A 22106-nucleotide genomic window follows, 5' to 3' on the forward strand; every position below is an offset into this window, starting at 1 on the left:
CACCTCCGTCTACTGTCGTCTCCCTTACGGTGACGTCACCTCCGTCTACTGTCGTCTCCCTTACGGTGACGTCACCTCCGTCCCGTCTACTGTCGTCTCCCGTACGGTGACGTCACCTCCGTCTACTGTCGTCTCTCTCCCTTACGGTGACGTCACCTCCGTCTACTGTCGTCTCTCTCCCTTACGGTGACGTCATCTCCGTCTACTGTCGTCTCCCTCCCTTACGGTGACGTCACCTCCGTCTACTGTCACCTCTCTCCCTTACGGTGACGTCACCTCCGTCTACTGTCGTCTCCCTCCCTTACGGTGACGTCACCTCCGTCTACTGTCGTCTCCCTTACGGTGACGTCACCTCCGTCTACTGTCGTCTCCCTTACGGTGACGTCACCTCCGTCCCGTCTACTGTCGTCTCCCGTACGGTGACGTCACCTCCGTCTACTGTCGTCTCTCTCCCTTACGGTGACGTCACCTCCGTCTACTGTCGTCTCCCTTACGGTGACGTCACCTCCGTCTACTGTCGTCTCCCTTACGGTGACGTCACCTCCGTCCCGTCTACTGTCGTCTCCCGTACGGTGACGTCACCTCCGTCCCGTCTACTGTCGTCTCCCTTACGGTGACGTCACCTCCGTCTACTGTCGTCTCCCTTACGGTGACGTCACCTCTGTCTACTGTCGTCTCCCTCCCTTACGGTGACGTCACCTCCGTCTACTGTCGTCTCCCGTACGGTGACGTCACCTCCGTCTACTGTCGTCTCCCTCCCTTACGGTGACGTCACCTCCGTCTACTGTCGTCTCCCGTACGGTGACGTCACCTCCGTCTACTGTCGTCTCCCTCCCTTACGGTGACGTCACCTCCGTCTACTGTCACCTCTCTCCCTTACGGTGACGTCACCTCCGTCTACTGTCGCCTCTCTCCCTTACGGTGACGTCACCTCTGTCTACTGTCGTCTCCCTCCCGTACGGTGACGTCACCTCCGTCTACTGTCGTCTCTCTCCCTTACGGTGACGTCACCTCCGTCTACTGTCACCTCTCTCCCTTACGGTGACGTCACCTCCGTCTACTGTCGTCTCTCTCCCTTACGGTGACGTCACCTCCGTCTACTGTCGTCTCTCTCCCTTACGGTGACGTCACCTCCGTCTACTGTCGTCTCTCTCCCTTACGGTGACGTCACCTCCGTCTACTGTCGTCTCCCTCCCTTACGGTGACGTCACCTCCGTCTACTGTCACCTCTCTCCCTTACGGTGACGTCACCTCCGTCTACTGTCGTCTCTCTCCCTTACGGTGACGTCACCTCCGTCTACTGTCGTCTCTCTCCCTTACGGTGACGTCACCTCCGTCTACTGTCGTCTCTCTCCCTTACGGTGACGTCACCTCCGTCTACTGTCGTCTCCCTCCCTTACGGTGACGTCACCTCCGTCTACTGTCACCTCTCTCCCTTACGGTGACGTCACCTCCGTCTACTGTCGTCTCTCTCCCTTACGGTGACGTCACCTCCGTCTACTGTCACCTCTCTCCCTTACGGTGACGTCACCTCCGTCTACTGTCGTCTCTCTCCCTTACGGTGACGTCACCTCCGTCTACTGTCGTCTCTCTCCCTTACGGTGACGTCACCTCCGTCTACTGTCGTCTCTCTCCCTTACGGTGACGTCACCTCCGTCTACTGTCGTCTCTCTCCCTTACGGTGACGTCACCTCCGTCTACTGTCGTCTCTCTCCCTTACGGTGACGTCACCTCCGTCTACTGTCACCTCTCTCCCTTACGGTGACGTCACCTCCGTCTACTGTCACCTCTCTCCCTTACGGTGACGTCACCTCCGTCTACTGTCGTCTCTCTCCCTTACGGTGACGTCACCTCTGTCTACTGTCGTCTCCCTTACGGTGACGTCACCTCCGTCTACTGTCGTCTCCCTTACGGTGACGTCACCTCCGTCTACTGTCGTCTCCCTCACGGTGACGTCACCTCCGTCTACTGTCGTCTCCCTTACGGTGACGTCACCTCTGTCTACTGTCGTCTCCCTTACGGTGACGTCACCTCCGTCTACTGTCGTCTCCCTCACGGTGACGTCACCTCCGTCTACTGTCGTCTCTCTCCCTTACGGTGACGTCACCTCCGTCTACTGTCGTCTCCCTCCCTTACGGTGACGTCACCTCCGTCTACTGTCGTCTCTCTCCCTCACGGTGACGTCACCTCCGTCTACTGTCGTCTCTCTCACGGTGACGTCACCTCTGTCTACTGTCGTCTCCCTCCCTTACGGTGACGTCACCTCCGTCTACTGTCACCTCTCTCCCTTACGGTGACGTCACCTCCGTCTACTGTCGTCTCTCTCCCTTACGGTGACGTCACCTCCGTCTACTGTCGTCTCTCTCCCTTACGGTGACGTCACCTCCGTCTACTGTCGTCTCTCTCCCTTACGGTGACGTCACCTCCGTCTACTGTCGCCTCTCTCCCTTACGGTGACGTCACCTCCGTCTACTGTCGTCTCTCTCCCTTACGGTGACGTCACCTCTGTCTACTGTCGTCTCTCTCCCTTACGGTGACGTCACCTCCGTCTACTGTCGTCTCTCTCCCTTACGGTGACGTCACCTCCGTCTACTGTCGTCTCCCTCCCTTACGGTGACGTCACCTCCGTCTACTGTCACCTCTCTCCCTTACGGTGACGTCACCTCCGTCTACTGTCGTCTCTCTCCCTTACGGTGACGTCACCTCCGTCTACTGTCGTCTCTCTCCCTTACGGTGACGTCACCTCCGTCTACTGTCGTCTCTCTCCCTTACGGTGACGTCACCTCCGTCTACTGTCACCTCTCTCCCTTACGGTGACGTCACCTCCGTCTACTGTCGTCTCTCTCCCTTACGGGGACGTCACCTCCGTCTACTGTCGTCTCTCTCCCTTACGGTGACGTCACCTCCGTCTACTGTCGTCTCTCTCCCTTACGGTGACGTCACCTCCGTCTACTGTCACCTCTCTCCCTTACGGTGACGTCACCTCCGTCTACTGTCGTCTCTCTCCCTTACGGTGACGTCACCTCCGTCTACTGTCGTCTCTCTCCCTTACGGTGACGTCACCTCCGTCTACTGTCACCTCTCTCCCTTACGGTGACGTCACTCCGTCTACTGTCGTCTCCCTTACGGTGACGTCACCTCCGTCTACTGTCGTCTCTCTCCCTTACGGTGACGTCACCTCTGTCTACTGTCGTCTCCCTTACGGTGACGTCACCTCCGTCTACTGTCGTCTCCCTTACGGTGACGTCACCTCCGTCTACTGTCGTCTCCCTCACGGTGACGTCACCTCCGTCTACTGTCGTCTCCCTTACGGTGACGTCACCTCTGTCTACTGTCGTCTCCCTTACGGTGACGTCACCTCCGTCTACTGTCGTCTCCCTCACGGTGACGTCACCTCCGTCTACTGTCGTCTCTCTCCCTTACGGTGACGTCACCTCCGTCTACTGTCGTCTCCCTCCCTTACGGTGACGTCACCTCCGTCTACTGTCGTCTCTCTCCCTCACGGTGACGTCACCTCCGTCTACTGTCGTCTCTCTCACGGTGACGTCACCTCTGTCTACTGTCGTCTCCCTCCCTTACGGTGACGTCACCTCCGTCTACTGTCGTCTCCCTTACGGTGACGTCACTCCGTCTACTGTCGTCTCCCTTACGGTGACGTCACCTCCGTCTACTGTCGTCTCTCTCCCTTACGGTGACGTCACCTCAGTCTACTGTCGTCTCTCCCGTACGGTGACGTCACCTCAGTCTACTGTCGTCTCCCTTACGGTGACAGATCTCAACATCAACTGTTCAGAGGAGACTGTGTGAATCAGGTCTTCATGGTTGAAATGCTGCAAAGAAACCAACACTAAAGGACACCAATAAGAAGAAGAGACTAGCTTTGGCCAAGAAACACGCGCAATGGACATTAGACCGGTGGAGATATGTCCTTTGGTCTGATGAGTATAAATTTGAGATATTTGGTTCCAACCGCCGTGTCTTTGTGAGATGCAGAGTAGGTGAACGGATGATCTCCACATGTCTGGTTCCCACCGTGAAGCATGGAGGAGGAGGTGTGGGGGTGTTTTGCTGGTGACACTGTGATTTATTTAGAATTCAAGGCATACTTAACCAGTATGGCTACCACAGCATTTTTCAGTGATCCTATCTGGTCTGGGCTTAGTGCAGTGCTTCTCAATTATTTTCTGTTACTGGTGCATTGAAAGGATCTCTCACCCAGTCATATTGGGAACTGTTTCCAGGGGAAGTACTTTTTAAAGAATCCCATCAGTGATGAAATATGCTCCTTTTAATATATGGAATCACTGAGGTGGCATCATAGTAAGTAGGGTCAACAAATTCACGCAGGTTCTCGAATGAATCAGTATTTCCTTCATCGAGTCGCCTGCGTTCGAGTGAAAGAGCCGATCTTGTCTGTGACCTGAGGGAGGTGTTGGTCTTTCCCTTAAAGCTGTAGATTTAGTTCATTTAGCTTTCCAAATATGTCACTCAGGTAGGCCCAGTTTTGCCAGGAAGTTCTCATCACTGAATGTTTCTGCGAGGTCCTACTTGTGCTCCTGCTCCGAAAACATTATTATCTGCTCTCTGAGCTCAAAAACTCGGGACAAGACTTTTCCTCGTGACAGCCACCTTGCTTCACTGTGAAACAGCACAGCTTGATGTTCAGCTCCCATCTCCTCACAGATAGCAGAGAAGACTCTTGTTTTTAGTGGTCTGGTCTTTTATAAAATGGACTACACCTACAATGTCAGTCAAAACCTCATTTAATTCTAGAGGAAAGGTGCCTTTATGCCAGCGCTTCTCTGTGTAAAACACAGTGTGTCCACGCAGCATTAGGTGAGGCCTTCTTGATGAGTGCCCGAAGTCCTTTTCTCATCCCTGCCATGGTCTGTGCACCATCACTGCAAACATCAATGCTTTTTTCCCACTTTAGCACATTCTCAGTCAGGAAGCAGAGCAGCATTTGGAATAGCTCTTCAGCTATGGCTCTGTCTCTGACAAATTTACAAAAAGTAGTAGATCCTCACACAGTAAACATACCGGTCTTTCCTCGTCTCCCACCGTAGTCACAGTCAAGCCAAGCGCTACATACGTGTCATCACATCTCCTCGTCTCCCACCGTAGTCACAGTGAAGCCAAGCGCTACATACGTGTCGTCACATCTCCTCGTCTCCCACCGTAGTCACAGTGAAGCCAAGCGCTACATACGTGTCGTCACATCTCCTCGTCTCCCACCGTAGTCACAGTGAAGCCAAGCGCTACATACGTGTCGTCACATCTCCTCGTCTCCCACCGTCGTCATCGTGAAGCCAAGCGCTACATACGTGTCGTCACATCTCCTCGTCTCCCACCGTAGTCACAGTGAAGCCAAGCGCTACATACGTGTCATCACATCTCTTCGTCTCCCACCGTCGTCATCGTGAAGCCAAGCGCTACATACGTGTCATCACATCTCTTCGTCTCCCACCGTCGTCATCGTGAAGCCAAGCGCTACATACGTGTCATCACATCTCTTCGTCTCCCACCGTAGTCACAGTGAAGCCAAGTGCTACATACGTGTCATCACATCTCTTCGTCTCCCACCGTAGTCACAGTGAAGCCAAGCGCTACATACGTGTCATCACATCTCCTCGTCTTAACTTTCGGGAGACTTACGTTTGTCTCATTATCTCCGTCTCTCTCCGCCTTTCTTTTCATCCCTGTTAAATATTTTTCCATGGTGTCTCTTAAGGGTTTGTTATCTGCACTTCATATCTCCTGCTCTGTGCTGTGTGCTCTTGTTCGGTGCAAAAAAAAAACTACTCCCTGCGGCATCGCTCCGAGCCCCCCCAGGGGAAGGACTGGCTTGGTGGGACTATCATTTGGTGTTCAACAGGACAATGACCCAACACACCTCCAGGCTGTGTAAGGGCTATTTGACCAAGAAGGAGAGTGATGGAGTGCTGCATCAGATGACCTGGCCTCTACAATCACCTGACCTCAACCCAATTGAGATGGTTTGGGATGAGTTGGAGAAGAGTGAAGGAAAAGCAGCCAACAAGTGCTCAGCATATGTGGGAACTCCTTCAAGACTGTTGGAAAAGTATTCCAGGTGAAGCTGGTTGAGATAATGCCAAGAGTGTGCAAAGCTGTCATCAAGGCAAAGGGTGGTTACTTTGAAGAATCTAAAATATAATATATATTTTGATTTGTTTAACACTTTTTTTGGTTACTACGTGATTCCAGATGTGTTATTTCATAGTTTTGATGTCTTCACTTCATTATTCTACAATGTAGAAAATATAGAAAAACCCTTGAATGAGTAGGCGTGTCCACACTTTTGACTGGTAGTGTATATCTCGCTCGTTAGTTTCCAGACACAAATGAGGTAACAGCTGGCTCTGAGCATAGTAGTGGCCTCTGCAGAGCTTTTTAGACAGTTATCAAAACGGTGTTTATGATCGTCACTATTTCCTGGCAACTATTTTGGATTCCCGTTTTTTTAGCCGGCGTTAACTGACACCTGTTATAACAAAAGGCATAACATGTCATTCGGGAAATTCATACATTTTTTTCGTTGCTCTGGCACTCGCTCACTAAAAAGGGCTCTGAAGTAGAATGCCAAGCCTATTGATTCACAGTGTGAAAGCAGCTCGGGCCCTCTCTCACGTCTCATATCACCCGTCCCAGTCCCGACGTCTGGACTATCTGTCAGGTTTTGAGTTTGTTTGATGAGGTAGGAGCAGGAGGTCAGATAAGGGCTTAAATTGTTTGTTTACTGACATTACTAACTCTCTAACTCCCCCCCCCCCCTTCTTCCTCTTCAGGTGACCTTTAAACCGGACCTGACCACAGCAGAGGTCCATGATGACAGCATCCAAGGCCCTCTGAAGGTACAAAACCGGCCAGCCCAGCCTCAGGCCACTACCGTTGTCTTATAAACTCTTCGTTTTATTAAATGTATCTTTTCATGTCTACATGAAGTGATCGGGACTTAGTCACCGTAGCCAGATACATGTCTGTCAGGCAGCCAGTGTTGAATGTTAACCGTAGTATGTCGGTTCTGTCAGGTTGGTGCTGTAGTGGAGGTGAAGAACCCCGACGGAGTGTACCAGCAAGCTTCCATCAACAAGCTGACTGACTGCACGATATACACTGTTGGTGAGTCAAGTCTGTCACGATATACACTGTTGGTGAGTCAAGTCTGTCACGATATACACTGTTGGTGAGTCAAGTCTGTCACGATATACACTGTTGGTGAGTCAAGTCTGTCACGATATACACTGTTGGTGAGTCAAGTCTGTCACGATATACACTGTTGGTGAGTCAAGTCTGTCACGATATACACTGTTGGTGAGTCAAGTCTGTCACTATATATACTGTTGGTGAGTCAAGTCTGTCACGATATACACTGTTGGTGAGTCAAGGTTGTCACTATATACACTGTTGGTGAGTCAAGTCTGTCACGATATATACTGTTGGTGAGTCAAGGCTGTCACTATATACACTGTTGGTGAGTCAAGTCTGTCATGATATACACTGTTGGTGAGTCAAGTCTGTCACGATATATACTGTTGGTGAGTCAAGTCTGTCACGATATACACTGTTGGTGAGTCAAGTCTGTCACTATATACACTGTTGGTGAGTCAAGTCTGTCACTATATACACTGTTGGTGAGTCAAGTCTGTCACGATATACACTGTTGGTGAGTCAAGTCTGTCACTATATATACTGTTGGTGAGTCAAGTCTGTCACGATATACACTGTTGGTGAGTCAAGTCTGTCACGATATATACTGTTGGTGAGTCAAGTCTGTCACGATATATACTGTTGGTGAGTCAAGTCTGTCACTATATACACTGTTGGTGAGTCAAGTCTGTCACGATATATACTGTTGGTGAGTCAAGTCTGTCACGATATATACTGTTGGTGAGTCAAGGCTGTCACGATATATACTGTTGGTGAGTCAAGTCTGTCACTATATATACTGTTGGTGAGCACTGTTTGGTTCTATCACTATATATACTGTTTGGTTCTATCACTATATATACTGTTGGTGAGCACTGTTTGGTTCTATCACTATATATACTGTTGGTGAGCACTGTTTGGTTCTATCACTATATATACTGTTGGTGAGCACTGTTAGGTTCTATCACTATATATACTGTTGGTGAGCACTGTTTGGTTCTATCACTATATATACTGTTAGTGAGCACTGTTTGGTTCTATCACTATATATACTGTTTGGTTCTATCACTATATATACTGTTGGTGAGCACTGTTTGGTTCTATCACTATATATACTGTTAGTGAGCACTGTTTGGTTCTATCACTATATACTGTTGGTGAGCACTGTTTGGTTCTATCACTATATATACTGTTGGTGAGCACTGTTTGGTTCTATCAGTATATATACTGTTGGTGAGCACTGTTTGGTTCTATCACTATATATACTGTTTGGTTCTATCACTATATATACTGTTAGTGAGCACTGTTTGGTTCTATCACTATATATACTGTTTGGTTCTATCACTATATATACTGTTGGTGAGCACTGTTTGGTTCTATCACTATATATACTGTTGGTGAGCACTGTTTGGTTCTATCACTATATATACTGTTTGGTTCTATCACTATATATACTGTTGGTGAGCACTGTTTGGTTCTATCACTATATATACTGTTGGTGAGCACTGTTTGGTTCTATCACTATATATACTGTTGGTGAGCACTGTTTGGTTCTATCACTATATATACTGTTTGGTTCTATCACTATATATACTGTTGGTGAGCACTGTTTGGTTCTATCACTATATATACTGTTGGTGAGCACTGTTTGGTTCTATCACTATATATACTGTTGGTGAGCACTGTTAGGTTCTATCACTATATATACTGTTGGTGAGCACTGTTTGGTTCTATCACTATATATACTGTTAGTGAGCACTGTTTGGTTCTATCACTATATATACTGTTTGGTTCTATCACTATATATACTGTTGGTGAGCACTGTTTGGTTCTATCACTATATATACTGTTAGTGAGCACTGTTTGGTTCTATCACTATATACTGTTGTTGAGCACTGTTTGGTTCTATCACTATATATACTGTTGGTGAGCACTGTCTGGTTCTATCACTATATATACTGTTTGGTTCTATCACTATATATACTGTTAGTGAGCACTGTTTGGTTCTATCACTATATATACTGTTTGGTTCTATCACTATATATACTGTTGGTGAGCACTGTTTGGTTCTATCACTATATATACTGTTGGTGAGCACTGTTTGGTTCTATCACTATATATACTGTTTGGTTCTATCACTATATATACTGTTGGTGAGCACTGTCTGGTTCTATCACTATATATACTGTTGGTGAGCACTGTTTGGTTCTATCACTATATATACTGTTGGTGAGCACTGTTTGGTTCTATCACTATATATACTGTTGGTGAGCACTGTTTGGTTCTATCACTATATATACTGTTGGTGAGCACTGTTTGGTTCTATCACTATATATACTGTTGGTGAGCACTGTTTGGTTCTATCACTATATATACTGTTTGGTTCTATCACTATATATACTGTTGGTGAGCACTGTTTGGTTCTATCACTATATATACTGTTTGGTTCTATCACTATATATACTGTTGGTGAGCACTGTTTGGTTCTATCACTATATACACTGTTGGTGAGAACTGTTTGGTTCTATCACTATATATACTGTTTGTGAGCACTGTCTGGTTCTATCACTATATATACTGTTGGTGAGCACTGTTTGGTTCAATCAATATATATACTGTTGGTGAGCACTGTTTGGTTCTATCACTATATATACTGTTGGTGAGCACTGTTTGGTTCTATCACTATATACACTGTTGGTGAGCACTGTTTTGTTCTATCACTATATATACTGTTGGTGAGCACTGTTTGGTTCTATCACTATATACACTGTTGGTGAGCACTGTTTGGTTCTATCACTATATATACTGTTGGTGAGCACTGTTTGGTTCTATCACTATATATACTGTTGGTGAGCACTGTTTGGTTCTATCACTATATATACTGTTTGGTTCTATCACTATATATACTGTTGGTGAGCACTGTTTGGTTCTATCACTATATATACTGTTTGGTTCTATCACTATATATACTGTTTGGTTCTATCACTATATATACTGTTGGTGAGCACTGTTTGGTTCTATCACTATATATACTGTTGGTGAGCACTGTTTGGTTCTATCACTATATATAATGTTGGTGAGCACTGTTTGGTTCTATCACTATATATACTGTTTGGTTCTATCACTATATATACTGTTGGTGAGCACTGTTTGGTTCTATCACTATATATATACCGTTTGGTTTTATTACTATATATACTGTTAGTGAGCACTGTTTGGTTCTATCACTATATACACTGTTGGTGAGCACTGTTTGGTTCTATCACTATATATACTGTTTGGTTCTATCACTATATATATACCGTTTGGTTCTATTACTATATATACTGTTGGTGAGCACTGTTTGGTTCTATCACTATATATACTGTTGGTGAGCACTGTTTGGTTCTATCACTATATATACTGTTGGTGAGCACTGTTTGGTTCTATCACTATATATACTGTTGGTGAGCACTGTTTGGTTCTATCACTATATATACTGTTGGTGAGCACTGTTTGGTTCTATCACTATATATACTGTTGGTGAGCACTGTTTGGTTCTATCACTATATATACTGTTGGTGAGCACTGTCTGGTTCTATCACTATATATACTGTTTGGTTCTATCACTATATATACTGTTGGTGAGCACTGTCTGGTTCTATCACTATATATACTGTTGGTGAGCACTGTTTGGTTCTATCACTATATATACTGTTTGGTTCTATCACTATATATATACTGTTGGTGAGCACTGTTTGGTTCTATCACTATATATACTGTTGGTGAGCACTGTTTGGTTCTATCACTATATATACTGTTTGGTTCTATCACTATATATACTGTTTGGTTCTATCACTATATATACTGTTGGTGAGCTCTGTTTGGTTCTATCACTATATATACTGTTGGTGAGCACTGTTTGGTTCTATCACTATATATACTGTTGGTGAGCACTGTTTGGTTCTATCACTATATATACTGTTTGGTTCTATCACTATATATACTGTTGGTGAGCACTGTTTGGTTCTATCACTATATATACTGTTGTTGAGCACTGTTTGGTTCTATCACTATATATACTGTTGGTGAGCACTGTTTGGTTCTATCACTATATATACTGTTGGTGAGCACTGTTTGGTTCTATCACTATATATACTGTTGGTGAGCACTGTTTGGTTCTATCACTATATATACTGTTGGTGAGCACTGTTTGGTTCTATCACTATATATACTGTTGTTGAGCACTGTTTGGTGCTATCACTATATATACTGTTGGTGAGCACTGTTAGGTTCTATCACTATATATACTGTTGGTGAGCACTGTTTGGTTCTATCACTATATATACTGTTGGTGAGCACTGTTAGGTTCTATCACTATATATACTGTTGGTGAGCACTGTTTGGTTCTATCACTATATATACTGTTGGTGAGCACTGTTTGGTTCTATCACTATATATACTGTTTGGTTCTATCACTATATATACTGTTTGGTTCTATCACTATATATACTGTTGGTGAGCACTGTTTGGTTCTATCACTATATATACTGTTGGTGAGCACTGTTTGGTTCTATCACTATATATACTGTTTGGTTCTATCACTATATATACTGTTTGGTTCTATCACTATATATACTGTTGGTGAGCACTGTTTGGTTCTATCACTATATATATACCGTTTGGTTTTATTACTATATATACTGTTAGTGAGCACTGTTTGGTTCTATCACTATATACACTGTTGGTGAGCACTGTTTGGTTCTATCACTATATATACTGTTTGGTTCTATCACTATATATATACCGTTTGGTTCTATTACTATATATACTGTTGGTGAGCACTGTTTGGTTCTATCACTATATATACTGTTGGTGAGCACTGTTTGGTTCTATCACTATATATACTGTTGGTGAGCACTGTTTGGTTCTATCACTATATATACTGTTGGTGAGCACTGTTTGGTTCTATCACTATATATACTGTTGGTGAGCACTGTTTGGTTCTATCACTATATATACTGTTGGTGAGCACTGTTTGGTTCTATCACTATATATACTGTTGGTGAGCACTGTCTGGTTCTATCACTATATATACTGTTTGGTTCTATCACTATATATACTGTTGGTGAGCACTGTCTGGTTCTATCACTATATATACTGTTGGTGAGCACTGTTTGGTTCTATCACTATATATACTGTTTGGTTCTATCACTATATATATACTGTTGGTGAGCACTGTTTGGTTCTATCACTATATATACTGTTGGTGAGCACTGTTTGGTTCTATCACTATATATACTGTTTGGTTCTATCACTATATATACTGTTTGGTTCTATCACTATATATACTGTTGGTGAGCTCTGTTTGGTTCTATCACTATATATACTGTTGGTGAGCACTGTTTGGTTCTATCACTATATATACTGTTGGTGAGCACTGTTTGGTTCTATCACTATATATACTGTTTGGTTCTATCACTATATATACTGTTGGTGAGCACTGTTTGGTTCTATCACTATATATACTGTTGTTGAGCACTGTTTGGTTCTATCACTATATATACTGTTGGTGAGCACTGTTTGGTTCTATCACTATATATACTGTTGGTGAGCACTGTTTGGTTATATCACTATATATACTGTTGGTGAGCACTGTTTGGTTCTATCACTATATATACTGTTGGTGAGCACTGTTTGGTTCTATCACTATATATACTGTTGTTGAGCACTGTTTGGTGCTATCACTATATATACTGTTGGTGAGCACTGTTAGGTTCTATCACTATATATACTGTTGGTGAGCACTGTTTGGTTCTATCACTATATATACTGTTGGTGAGCACTGTTAGGTTCTATCACTATATATACTGTTGGTGAGCACTGTTTGGTTCTATCACTATATATACTGTTGGTGAGCACTGTTTGGTTCTATCACTATATATACTGTTTGGTTCTATCACTATATATACTGTTTGGTTCTATCACTATATATACTGTTGGTGAGCACTGTTTGGTTCTATCACTATATATACTGTTGGTGAGCACTGTTTGGTTCTATCACTATATATACTGTTTGGTTCTATCACTATATATACTGTTGGTGAGCACTGTTAGGTTCTATCACCATATATACTGTTTGGTTCTATCACTATATATACTGTTGGTGAGCACTGTTTGGTTCTATCACTATATATACTGTTGGTGAGCACTGTTTGGTTCTATCACTATATATACTGTTTGGTTCTATCACTATATATACTGTTGGTGAGCACTGTTTGGTTCTATCACTATATATACTGTTTGGTTCTATCACTATATATACTGTTTGGTTCTATCACTATATATACTGTTGGTGAGCACTGTTTGGTTCTATCACTATATATACTGTTGGTGAGCACTGTTTGGTTCTATCACTATATATAATGTTGGTGAGCACTGTTTGGTTCTATCACTATATATACTGTTTGGTTCTATCACTATATATACTGTTGGTGAGCACTGTTTGGTTCTATCACTATATATATACTGTTTGGTTTTATTACTATATATACTGTTGGTGAGCACTGTTTGGTTCTATCACTATATACACTGTTGGTGAGCACTGTTTGGTTCTATCACTATATATACTGTTTGGTTCTATCACTATATATATACCGTTTGGTTCTATTACTATATATACTGTTGGTGAGCACTGTTTGGTTCTATCACTATATATACTGTTGGTGAGCACTGTTTGGTTCTATCACTATATATACTGTTTGGTTCTATCACTATATATATACCGTTTGGTTCTATTACTATATATACTGTTGGTGAGCACTGTTTGGTTCTATCACTATATATACTGTTGGTGAGCACTGTTTGGTTCTATCACTATATATACTGTTGGTGAGCACTGTTTGGTTCTATCACTATATATACTGTTTGGTTCTATCACTATATATACTGTTGGTGAGCACTGTTTGGTTCTATCACTATATATACTGTTGGTGAGCGCTGTTTGGTTCTATCACTATATATACTGTTTGGTTCTATCACTATATATACTGTTTGGTTCTATCACTATATACACTGTTGGTGAGCACTGTTTGGTTCTATCACTATATATACTGTTGGTGAGCACTGTTTGGTTCTATCACTATATACACTGTTTGGTTCTATCACTATATATACTGTTTGGTTCTATCACTATATATACTGTTTGGTTCTATCACTATATATACTGTTTGGTTCTATCACTATATATACTGTTTGGTTCTATCACTATATATACTGTTTGGTTCTATCACTATATACTGTTGGTGAGCACTGTTTGGTTCTATCACTATATACACTGTTTGGTTCTATCACTATATATACTGTTTGGTTCTATCACTATATATACTGTTGTTGAGCACTGTTTGGTTCTATCACTATATATACTGTTGGTGAGCACTGTTAGGTTCTATCACTATATATACTGTTTGGTTCTATCACTATATATACTGTTGGTGAGCACTGTTTGGTTCTATCACTATATATACTGTTGGTGAGCACTGTTTGGTTCTATCACTATATATACTGTTGGTGAGCACTGTCTGGTTCTATCACTATATATACTGTCTGGTTCTATCACTATATATACTGTTGGTGAGCACTGTTTGGTTCTATCACTATATATACTGTTGGTGAGCACTGTCTGGTTCTATCACTATATATACTGTTTGGTTCTATCACTATATATTCTGTTGGTGAGCACTGTTAGGTTCTATCACTATATATACTGTTGGTGAGCACTGTTTGGTTCTATCACTATATATACTGTTGGTGAGCACTGTCTGGTTCTATCACTATATATACTGTTTGGTTCTATCACTATATATACTGTTGGTGAGCACTGTTTGGTTCTATCACTATATATACTGTTGGTGAGCACTGTTTGGTTCTATCACTATATATACTGTTGGTGAGCACTGTTTGGTTCTATCACTATATATACTGTTGGTGAGCACTGTTTGGTTCTATCACTATATACACTGTTTGGTTCTATCACTATATATACTGTTTGGTTCTATCACTATATATACTGTTGGTGAGCACTGTTTGGTTCTATCACTATATATACTGTTTGGTTCTATCACTATATATACTGTTTGGTTCTATCACTATATATACTGTTTGGTTCTATCACTATATATACTGTTTGGTTCTATCACTATATATACTGTTGGTGAGCACTGTTTGGTTCTATCACTATATATACTGTTGGTGAGCACTGTTTGGTTCTATCACTATATATACTGTTTGGTTCTATCACTATATATACTGTTGGTGAGCACTGTTTGGTTCTATCACTATATATACCGTTGGTGAGCACTGTTTGGTTCTATCACTATATATACTGTTTGGTTCTATCACTATATATACTGTTTGGTTCTATCACTATATATACTGTTGGTGAGCACTGTTTGGTTCTATCACTATATATACTGTTGGTGAGCACTGTTTGGTTCTATCACTATATATACTGTTGGTGAGCACTGTTTGGTTCTATCACTATATACTGTTGGTGAGCACTGTTTGGTTCTATCATTATATATACTGTTTGGTTCTATCACTATATATACTGTTGGTGAGCACTGTTTGGTTCTATCACTATATATATACCGTTTGGTTCTATTACTATATATACTGTTGGTGAGCACTGTCTGGTTCTATCACTATATATACTGTTTGGTTCTATCACTATATATACTGTTGGTGAGCACTGTTAGGTTCTATCACTATATACTGTTGGTGAGCACTGTTTGGTTCTATCACTATATATACTGTTTGGTTCTATCACTATATATACTGTTGGTGAGCACTGTTTGGTTCTATCACTATATATATACCGTTTGGTTCTATTACTATATATACTGTTGGTGAGCACTGTCTGGTTCTATCACTATATACACTGTTTGGTTCTATCACTATATAAATACCGTTTGGTTCTATTACTATATATACTGTTGGTGAGCACTGTTTGGTTCTATCACTATATATACTGTTGGTGAGCACTGTTTGGTTCTATCACTATATATACTGTTTGGTTCTATCACTATATATATACCGTTTGGTTCTATTACTATATATACTGTTGGTGAGCACTGTTTGGTTCTATCACTATATATACTGTTTGGTTCTATCACTATATATACTGTTGGTGAGCACTGTTTGGTTCTATCACTATATATACTGTTGGTGAGCACTGTCTGGTTCTATCACTATATATACTGTTTGGTTCTATCACTATATACACTGTTGGTGAGCACTGTTTGGTTCTATCACTATATATACTGTTTGGTTCTATCACTATATACTGTTGGTGAGCACTGTTTGGTTCTATCACTATATATACTGTTTGGTTCTATCACTATATACTGTTGGTGAGCACTGTTTGGTTCTATCACTATATACTGTTGGTGAGCACTGTTTGGTTCTATCACTATATATACTGTTGGTGAGCACTGTTTGGTTCTATCACTATATATACTGTTTGGTTCTATCACTATATATACTGTTTGGTTCTATCACTATATATACTGTTTGGTTCTATCACTATATATACTGTTTGGTTCTATCACTATATATACTGTTGGTGAGCACTGTCTGGTTCTATCACTATATATACTGTTTGGTTCTATCACTATATATACTGTTGGTGAGCACTGGTTGGTTCTATCACTATATATACTGTTGGTGAGCACTGTTTGGTTCTATCACTATATATACTGTTGGTGAGCACTGTTTGGTTCTATCACTATATATACTGTTGGTGAGCACTGTTTGGTTCTATCACTATATATACTGTTTGGTTCTATCACTATATATACTGTTTGGTTCTATCACTATATATACTGTTGGTGAGCACTGTCTGGTTCTATCACTATATATACTGTTTGGTTCTATCACTATATATACTGTTGGTGAGCACTGGTTGGTTCTATCACTATATATACTGTTTGGTTCTATCACTATATATACTGTTTGGTTCTATCACTATATATACTGTTGGTGAGCACTGTTTGGTTCTATCACTATATATACTGTTGGTGAGCACTGTTTGGTTCTATCACTATATATACTGTTGGTGAGCACTGTTTGGTTCTATCACTATATATACTGTTGGTGAGCACTGTTTGGTTCTATCACTATATATACTGTTGGTGAGCACTGTCTGGTTCTATCACTATATATACTGTTGGTGAGCACTGTCTGGTTCTATCACTATATATACTGTTGTTGAGCACTGTCTGGTTCTATCACTATATATACTGTTGGTGAGCACTGTCTGGTTCTATCACTATATATACTGTTGGTGAGCACTGTCTGGTTCTATCACTATATATACTGTTTGGTTCTATCACTATATATACTGTTGGTGAGCACTGTTTGGTTCTATCACTATATATACTGTTGGTGAGCACTGTTTGGTTCTATCACTATATATACTGTTGGTGAGCACTGTCTGGTTCTATCACTATATATACTGTTGGTGAGCACTGTTTGGTTCTATCACTATATATACTGTTGGTGAGCACTGTTTGGTTCTATCACTATATATACTGTTTGGTTCTATCACTATATATACTGTTTGGTTCTATCACTATATATACTGTTGGTGAGCTCTGGTTGGTTCTATCACTATATATACTGTTGGTGAGCACTGTTTGGTTCTATCACTATATATACTGTTTGGTTCTATCACTATATATACTGTTGGTGAGCACTGTTTGGTTCTATCACTATATATACTGTTTGGTTCTATCACTATATATACTGTTGGTGAGCACTGTTTGGTTCTATCACTATATATACTGTTGGTGAGCACTGTTTGGTTCTATCACTATATATACTGTTGGTGAGCACTGTTTGGTTCTATCACTATATATACTGTTGGTGAGCACTGTCTGGTTCTATCACTATATATACTGTTGGTGAGCACTGTTTGGTTCTATCACTATATATACTGTTAGTGAGCACTGTCTGGTTCTATCACTATATATACTGTTGGTGAGCACTGTCTGGTTCTATCACTATATATACTGTTGGTGAGCACTGTCTGGTTCTATCACTATATATACTGTTGGTGAGCACTGTCTGGTTCTATCACTATATATACTGTTGGTGAGCACTGTCTGGTTCTATCACTATATATACTGTTGGTGAGCACTGTCTGGTTCTATCACTATATATACTGTTTGGTTCTATCACTATATATACTGTTGGTGAGCACTGTTTGGTTCTATCACTATATATACTGTTGGTGAGCACTGTTTGGTTCTATCACTATATATACTGTTTGGTTCTATCACTATATATACTGTTTGGTTCTATCACTATATATACTGTTGGTGAGCTCTGGTTGGTTCTATCACTATATATACTGTTGGTGAGCACTGTTTGGTTCTATCACTATATATACTGTTTGGTTCTATCACTATATATACTGTTGGTGAGCACTGTTTGGTTCTATCACTATATATACTGTTGGTGAGCACTGGTTGGTTCTGTGTATCACTATATACACAGAGAGGGTCTCTGAGTCTGTACACACACCGACTCAACATATACATACAGTGTCTTCGGAAAGTATTCAGACCCCTTGACTTTTTCCACATTTTGTTACATTACAGCCTTATTTCTAAAATTGATTAAATAAATAAAAAATCCTCATCAATCTACATACCTCATAATGACAAAGCGAAAACAGGTATTTACAATTTGTTGCTAAATAAATAAATGTATTTACATAAGTATTCATACCCTTCTATTATGAGACTCGAAATTGAGCTCAGGTGCATCCTGTTTCCATTGATCCTCCCTGAGATGTTTCTACAACTTGATTGTGAGTCCACCTGTGGTAAATTCAATTGATTTAAAATCACATCTAATTGGTCACCTACACATATTTAGCAGTTGTTACTGCGGGTGTACATACACTGTCAACTGTGGGACCTTATATAGACAGGCATGTGCCTTTCCAAATCATGTCCAATCAATTGAATTTACCACAAGTGGACTCAAATCAAGTTGTAGAAACATCTCAGGGATGATCAATGGAAACAGGATGCACCTGACCTCAATTTAGAGTCTCATAGCAAAAGTTCTGAATACTGATGTAATTATGCAAAAATTTCTAAAAACCTGTTTTCGCTTTGTCATTATGGAGTATTGTATGTAGATTGATGATTGAGGGGGGAAAAAAATATGTAATCCATTTTAGAATCGGACTGAAACATATCAAAATGGAGAAAAAGTCGAGGGGTCTGAATACTTCCTGAATGGACTCTCTATGGGGCAGCAGCCTCTAAGGTGCAGGGTTGAGTAACCGGGTGTTAGCCAGCCAGTGATGGCTATTTAACAGTCTGATGGCCTTGAGATAGAAGCTGTTTTTCAGTCTTTCGGTCCCAGCTTTGATGCCCCTGTACTGACCTCGCCTTCTGGATGATAGCGGGGTGAACAGGCAGTGGCTCGGGTGGTTGATGTCCTTGATGATATTTTTGGCCTTCCTGTGACATCGGGTGCTGTAGGGCAGGCAGTGTGCCCCTGCTGATGCGTTGGGCAGACCGCACCACCCTCTTTAGAGTCCTGTGGTTGCGGGTGGAGCAGTTGCCGTACCATGCGGTGATAAAGCTTGACAGGATGCTCTCAATTGTGCATCTGTAAAGGTTTGTGAGGGTTTTAGGTGACAAGCCAAATTTCTTCAGGTTCAAGAGACACTGTTGCTTCTTCTTCACCACGCTGTCTGTGTGGGTGGACCATTTCAGTTTGTCCGTGATGTGTACGCCGAGGAACTTAAAGCTTTCTACCTTCTCCACTGCTGTCCCGTCGATGTGGAATAGGGGGGTGCTCCCTCTGCTGTTTCCTGAAGTCCACCATCATCTCCTTTGTTTTGTTGACGTTGAGTGCGAGGTTATTTTCCTGACACCACACTCCGAGGGCCCTCACCTCCTCCCTGTAGGCCGTGTCGTCGTTGTTGGTAATCAAGCCTACCACTGTAGTGTCGTCTGCAAACTTGATGGTTGAGTTGGAGGCGTGCATGGCCACGCAGTCGTGGGTGAACAGGGAGTACAGGAGAGGGCTGAGTTAGCACCCTTGTGTTGAGGACCAGCAATATATGTCACATCTGTCAGGTGGATGGATTATCTTGTCAAAGGAGAAATGGTCACTATTTGTGCTGCAAAACAATTAGACATAAATATGCTTTTTTGTGTATATGCAACATTTAGAGGATATTTTATTTCAGCTCATGAGCAATACTTTACATGTTACGTTTAATATTTTTGTAGCTAACCGGACTGTCTGCATTTGCCCTCTTTTGATTCATCACATACACTACTGCTACTCTTTATTATCAATCAAATGTATTTATAAGTCCTTTTTACATCAGATGTCACAAAGTGCTGGTACAGAAACCCAGCCTAAAACCTCAAACAGCAAGCAATGCAGGTGTAGAAGCACGGTGGCTAGGAAAAACTCCCTAGAAAGGCCAAAACCTAGGAAGAAACCTAGAGAGGAACCAGGCTCTGAGGGGTGGCCAGTCCTCTTCTGGCTGTGTCAGGTGGAGATTTTTAACAGGCTATTAAGTCCAGATTGTTCTTCAAGATGTTCAAACATTCATAGATGACCAGCAGGTTCATCATAATAATAATCACAGTGGTTGCAGTGGGTGCAACAGGTCAGCACCTCAGGAGTAAATGTCAGTTGGCTTTCCATAGCCGATCATTCAGAGGCCGAGACAGCAGGTGCGGTAGAGAGAGAGAGCGGGAGAGTCGAAACCACAGGTCCGAGACAAGGAAGCACGTCCGGTGAACAGGTCAGGGTTCCATACCCGCAGGCAGAACAGTTGAAACTGGAGCAGCAGCACGACCAGGTGGATTGGGAACAGCCTGGAGTTATCAGGCCAGGTAGTCCTGAGGCATGGTCCTAGGGCTCAGGTCCTCCGGGAGGGCGAGAGCGAGCGAGAATTAGAGGAAGCGTACATAAATTCACACAGGACTCCAGATAAGACAGGAGTCCACCTGGTCGTGCTGCTTGCTCCAGTTTCAACTGTTTTGCCTGCGGCGATGGAACCCGGATATGTATACTGTTGGAACCCGGTCACTAATGTAACCAGGAGGAGAGGCGTCATTTAACACAGTGTCAACCTTCAGCCATGTTTCGGCCAATCACATGAAGGTTGTGATCAGTGATTAGTTCATTGACTATAACTACCTTGAAACTGAGGGATTTAACATTAAGTAGTCTCCTATTCTGAGATGTGAGATATCACGATCTCTTTCAACGATGGCAGGAATGGAGGAGGTCTTTATTCCAGTGAGATTGCTAAGGCGAACACCGCCATGTTTAGTTTTGTCCAACCTAGGTCGAGGCACAGACACGGTCTCAATGGGGATGGCTGAGCTGACTACACTGACTGTGCTATTGGCAGACTCCACTAAGCTGGCAGGTTGGCTAACAGCCTGCTGCCTGGCCTGCACCCTATTTAATTTTGGAGCTAAGGGAGTTAGAGCCCTGTCTATGTTGGTAGATAAGATGAGAGCACCCCTCCAGCTAGGATGGAGTCCGTCACTCCTCAACAGGCCAGGCTTGGTCCTGTTTGTGGGTGAGTCCCAGAAAGAGGGCCAATTATCTACAAATTCTATCTTTTGGAAGGGGCAGAAAACAGTTTTCAACCAGCGATTGAGTGCTGAGACTCTGCTGTAGAGCTCGTCACTCCCTCTAACTGGGAGGGGCCAGAGACTCTGCTGTAGAGCTCGTCACTCCCTCTAACTGGGAGGGGCCAGAGACTCTGCTGTAGAGCTCATCACTCCCTCTAACTGGGAGGGGCCAGAGACTCTGCTGTAGAGCTCGTCACTCCCTCTAACTGGGAGGGGCCAGAGACTCTGCTGTAGAGCTCATCACTCCCTCTAACTGGGAGGGGCCAGAGACTC

At 42.6% G+C, this 22106-nt stretch overlaps 1 protein-coding gene across 4 annotated transcripts in view; it reads left to right on the forward strand.

Moving 5' to 3' along the window:
* Positions 1-22106, forward strand: part of arid4b (AT-rich interaction domain 4B) — a 238767-nt gene that overhangs the window by 59656 nt on the left and 157005 nt on the right. For all 4 annotated transcript variants that reach the window (XM_055935867.1, XM_055935783.1, XM_055935955.1 and 1 more), the window contains exons 4-5: positions 6807-6872; positions 7050-7140. In XM_055935867.1, coding sequence (XP_055791842.1) covers positions 6807-6872; positions 7050-7140 — 157 coding nt within the window. The remainder of the gene's footprint in view (positions 1-6806; positions 6873-7049; positions 7141-22106) is intronic.

This window comes from Salvelinus fontinalis, chromosome 1, assembly GCF_029448725.1.
Source record: "Salvelinus fontinalis isolate EN_2023a chromosome 1, ASM2944872v1, whole genome shotgun sequence".
NCBI lineage: Eukaryota > Metazoa > Chordata > Actinopteri > Salmoniformes > Salmonidae > Salvelinus > Salvelinus fontinalis.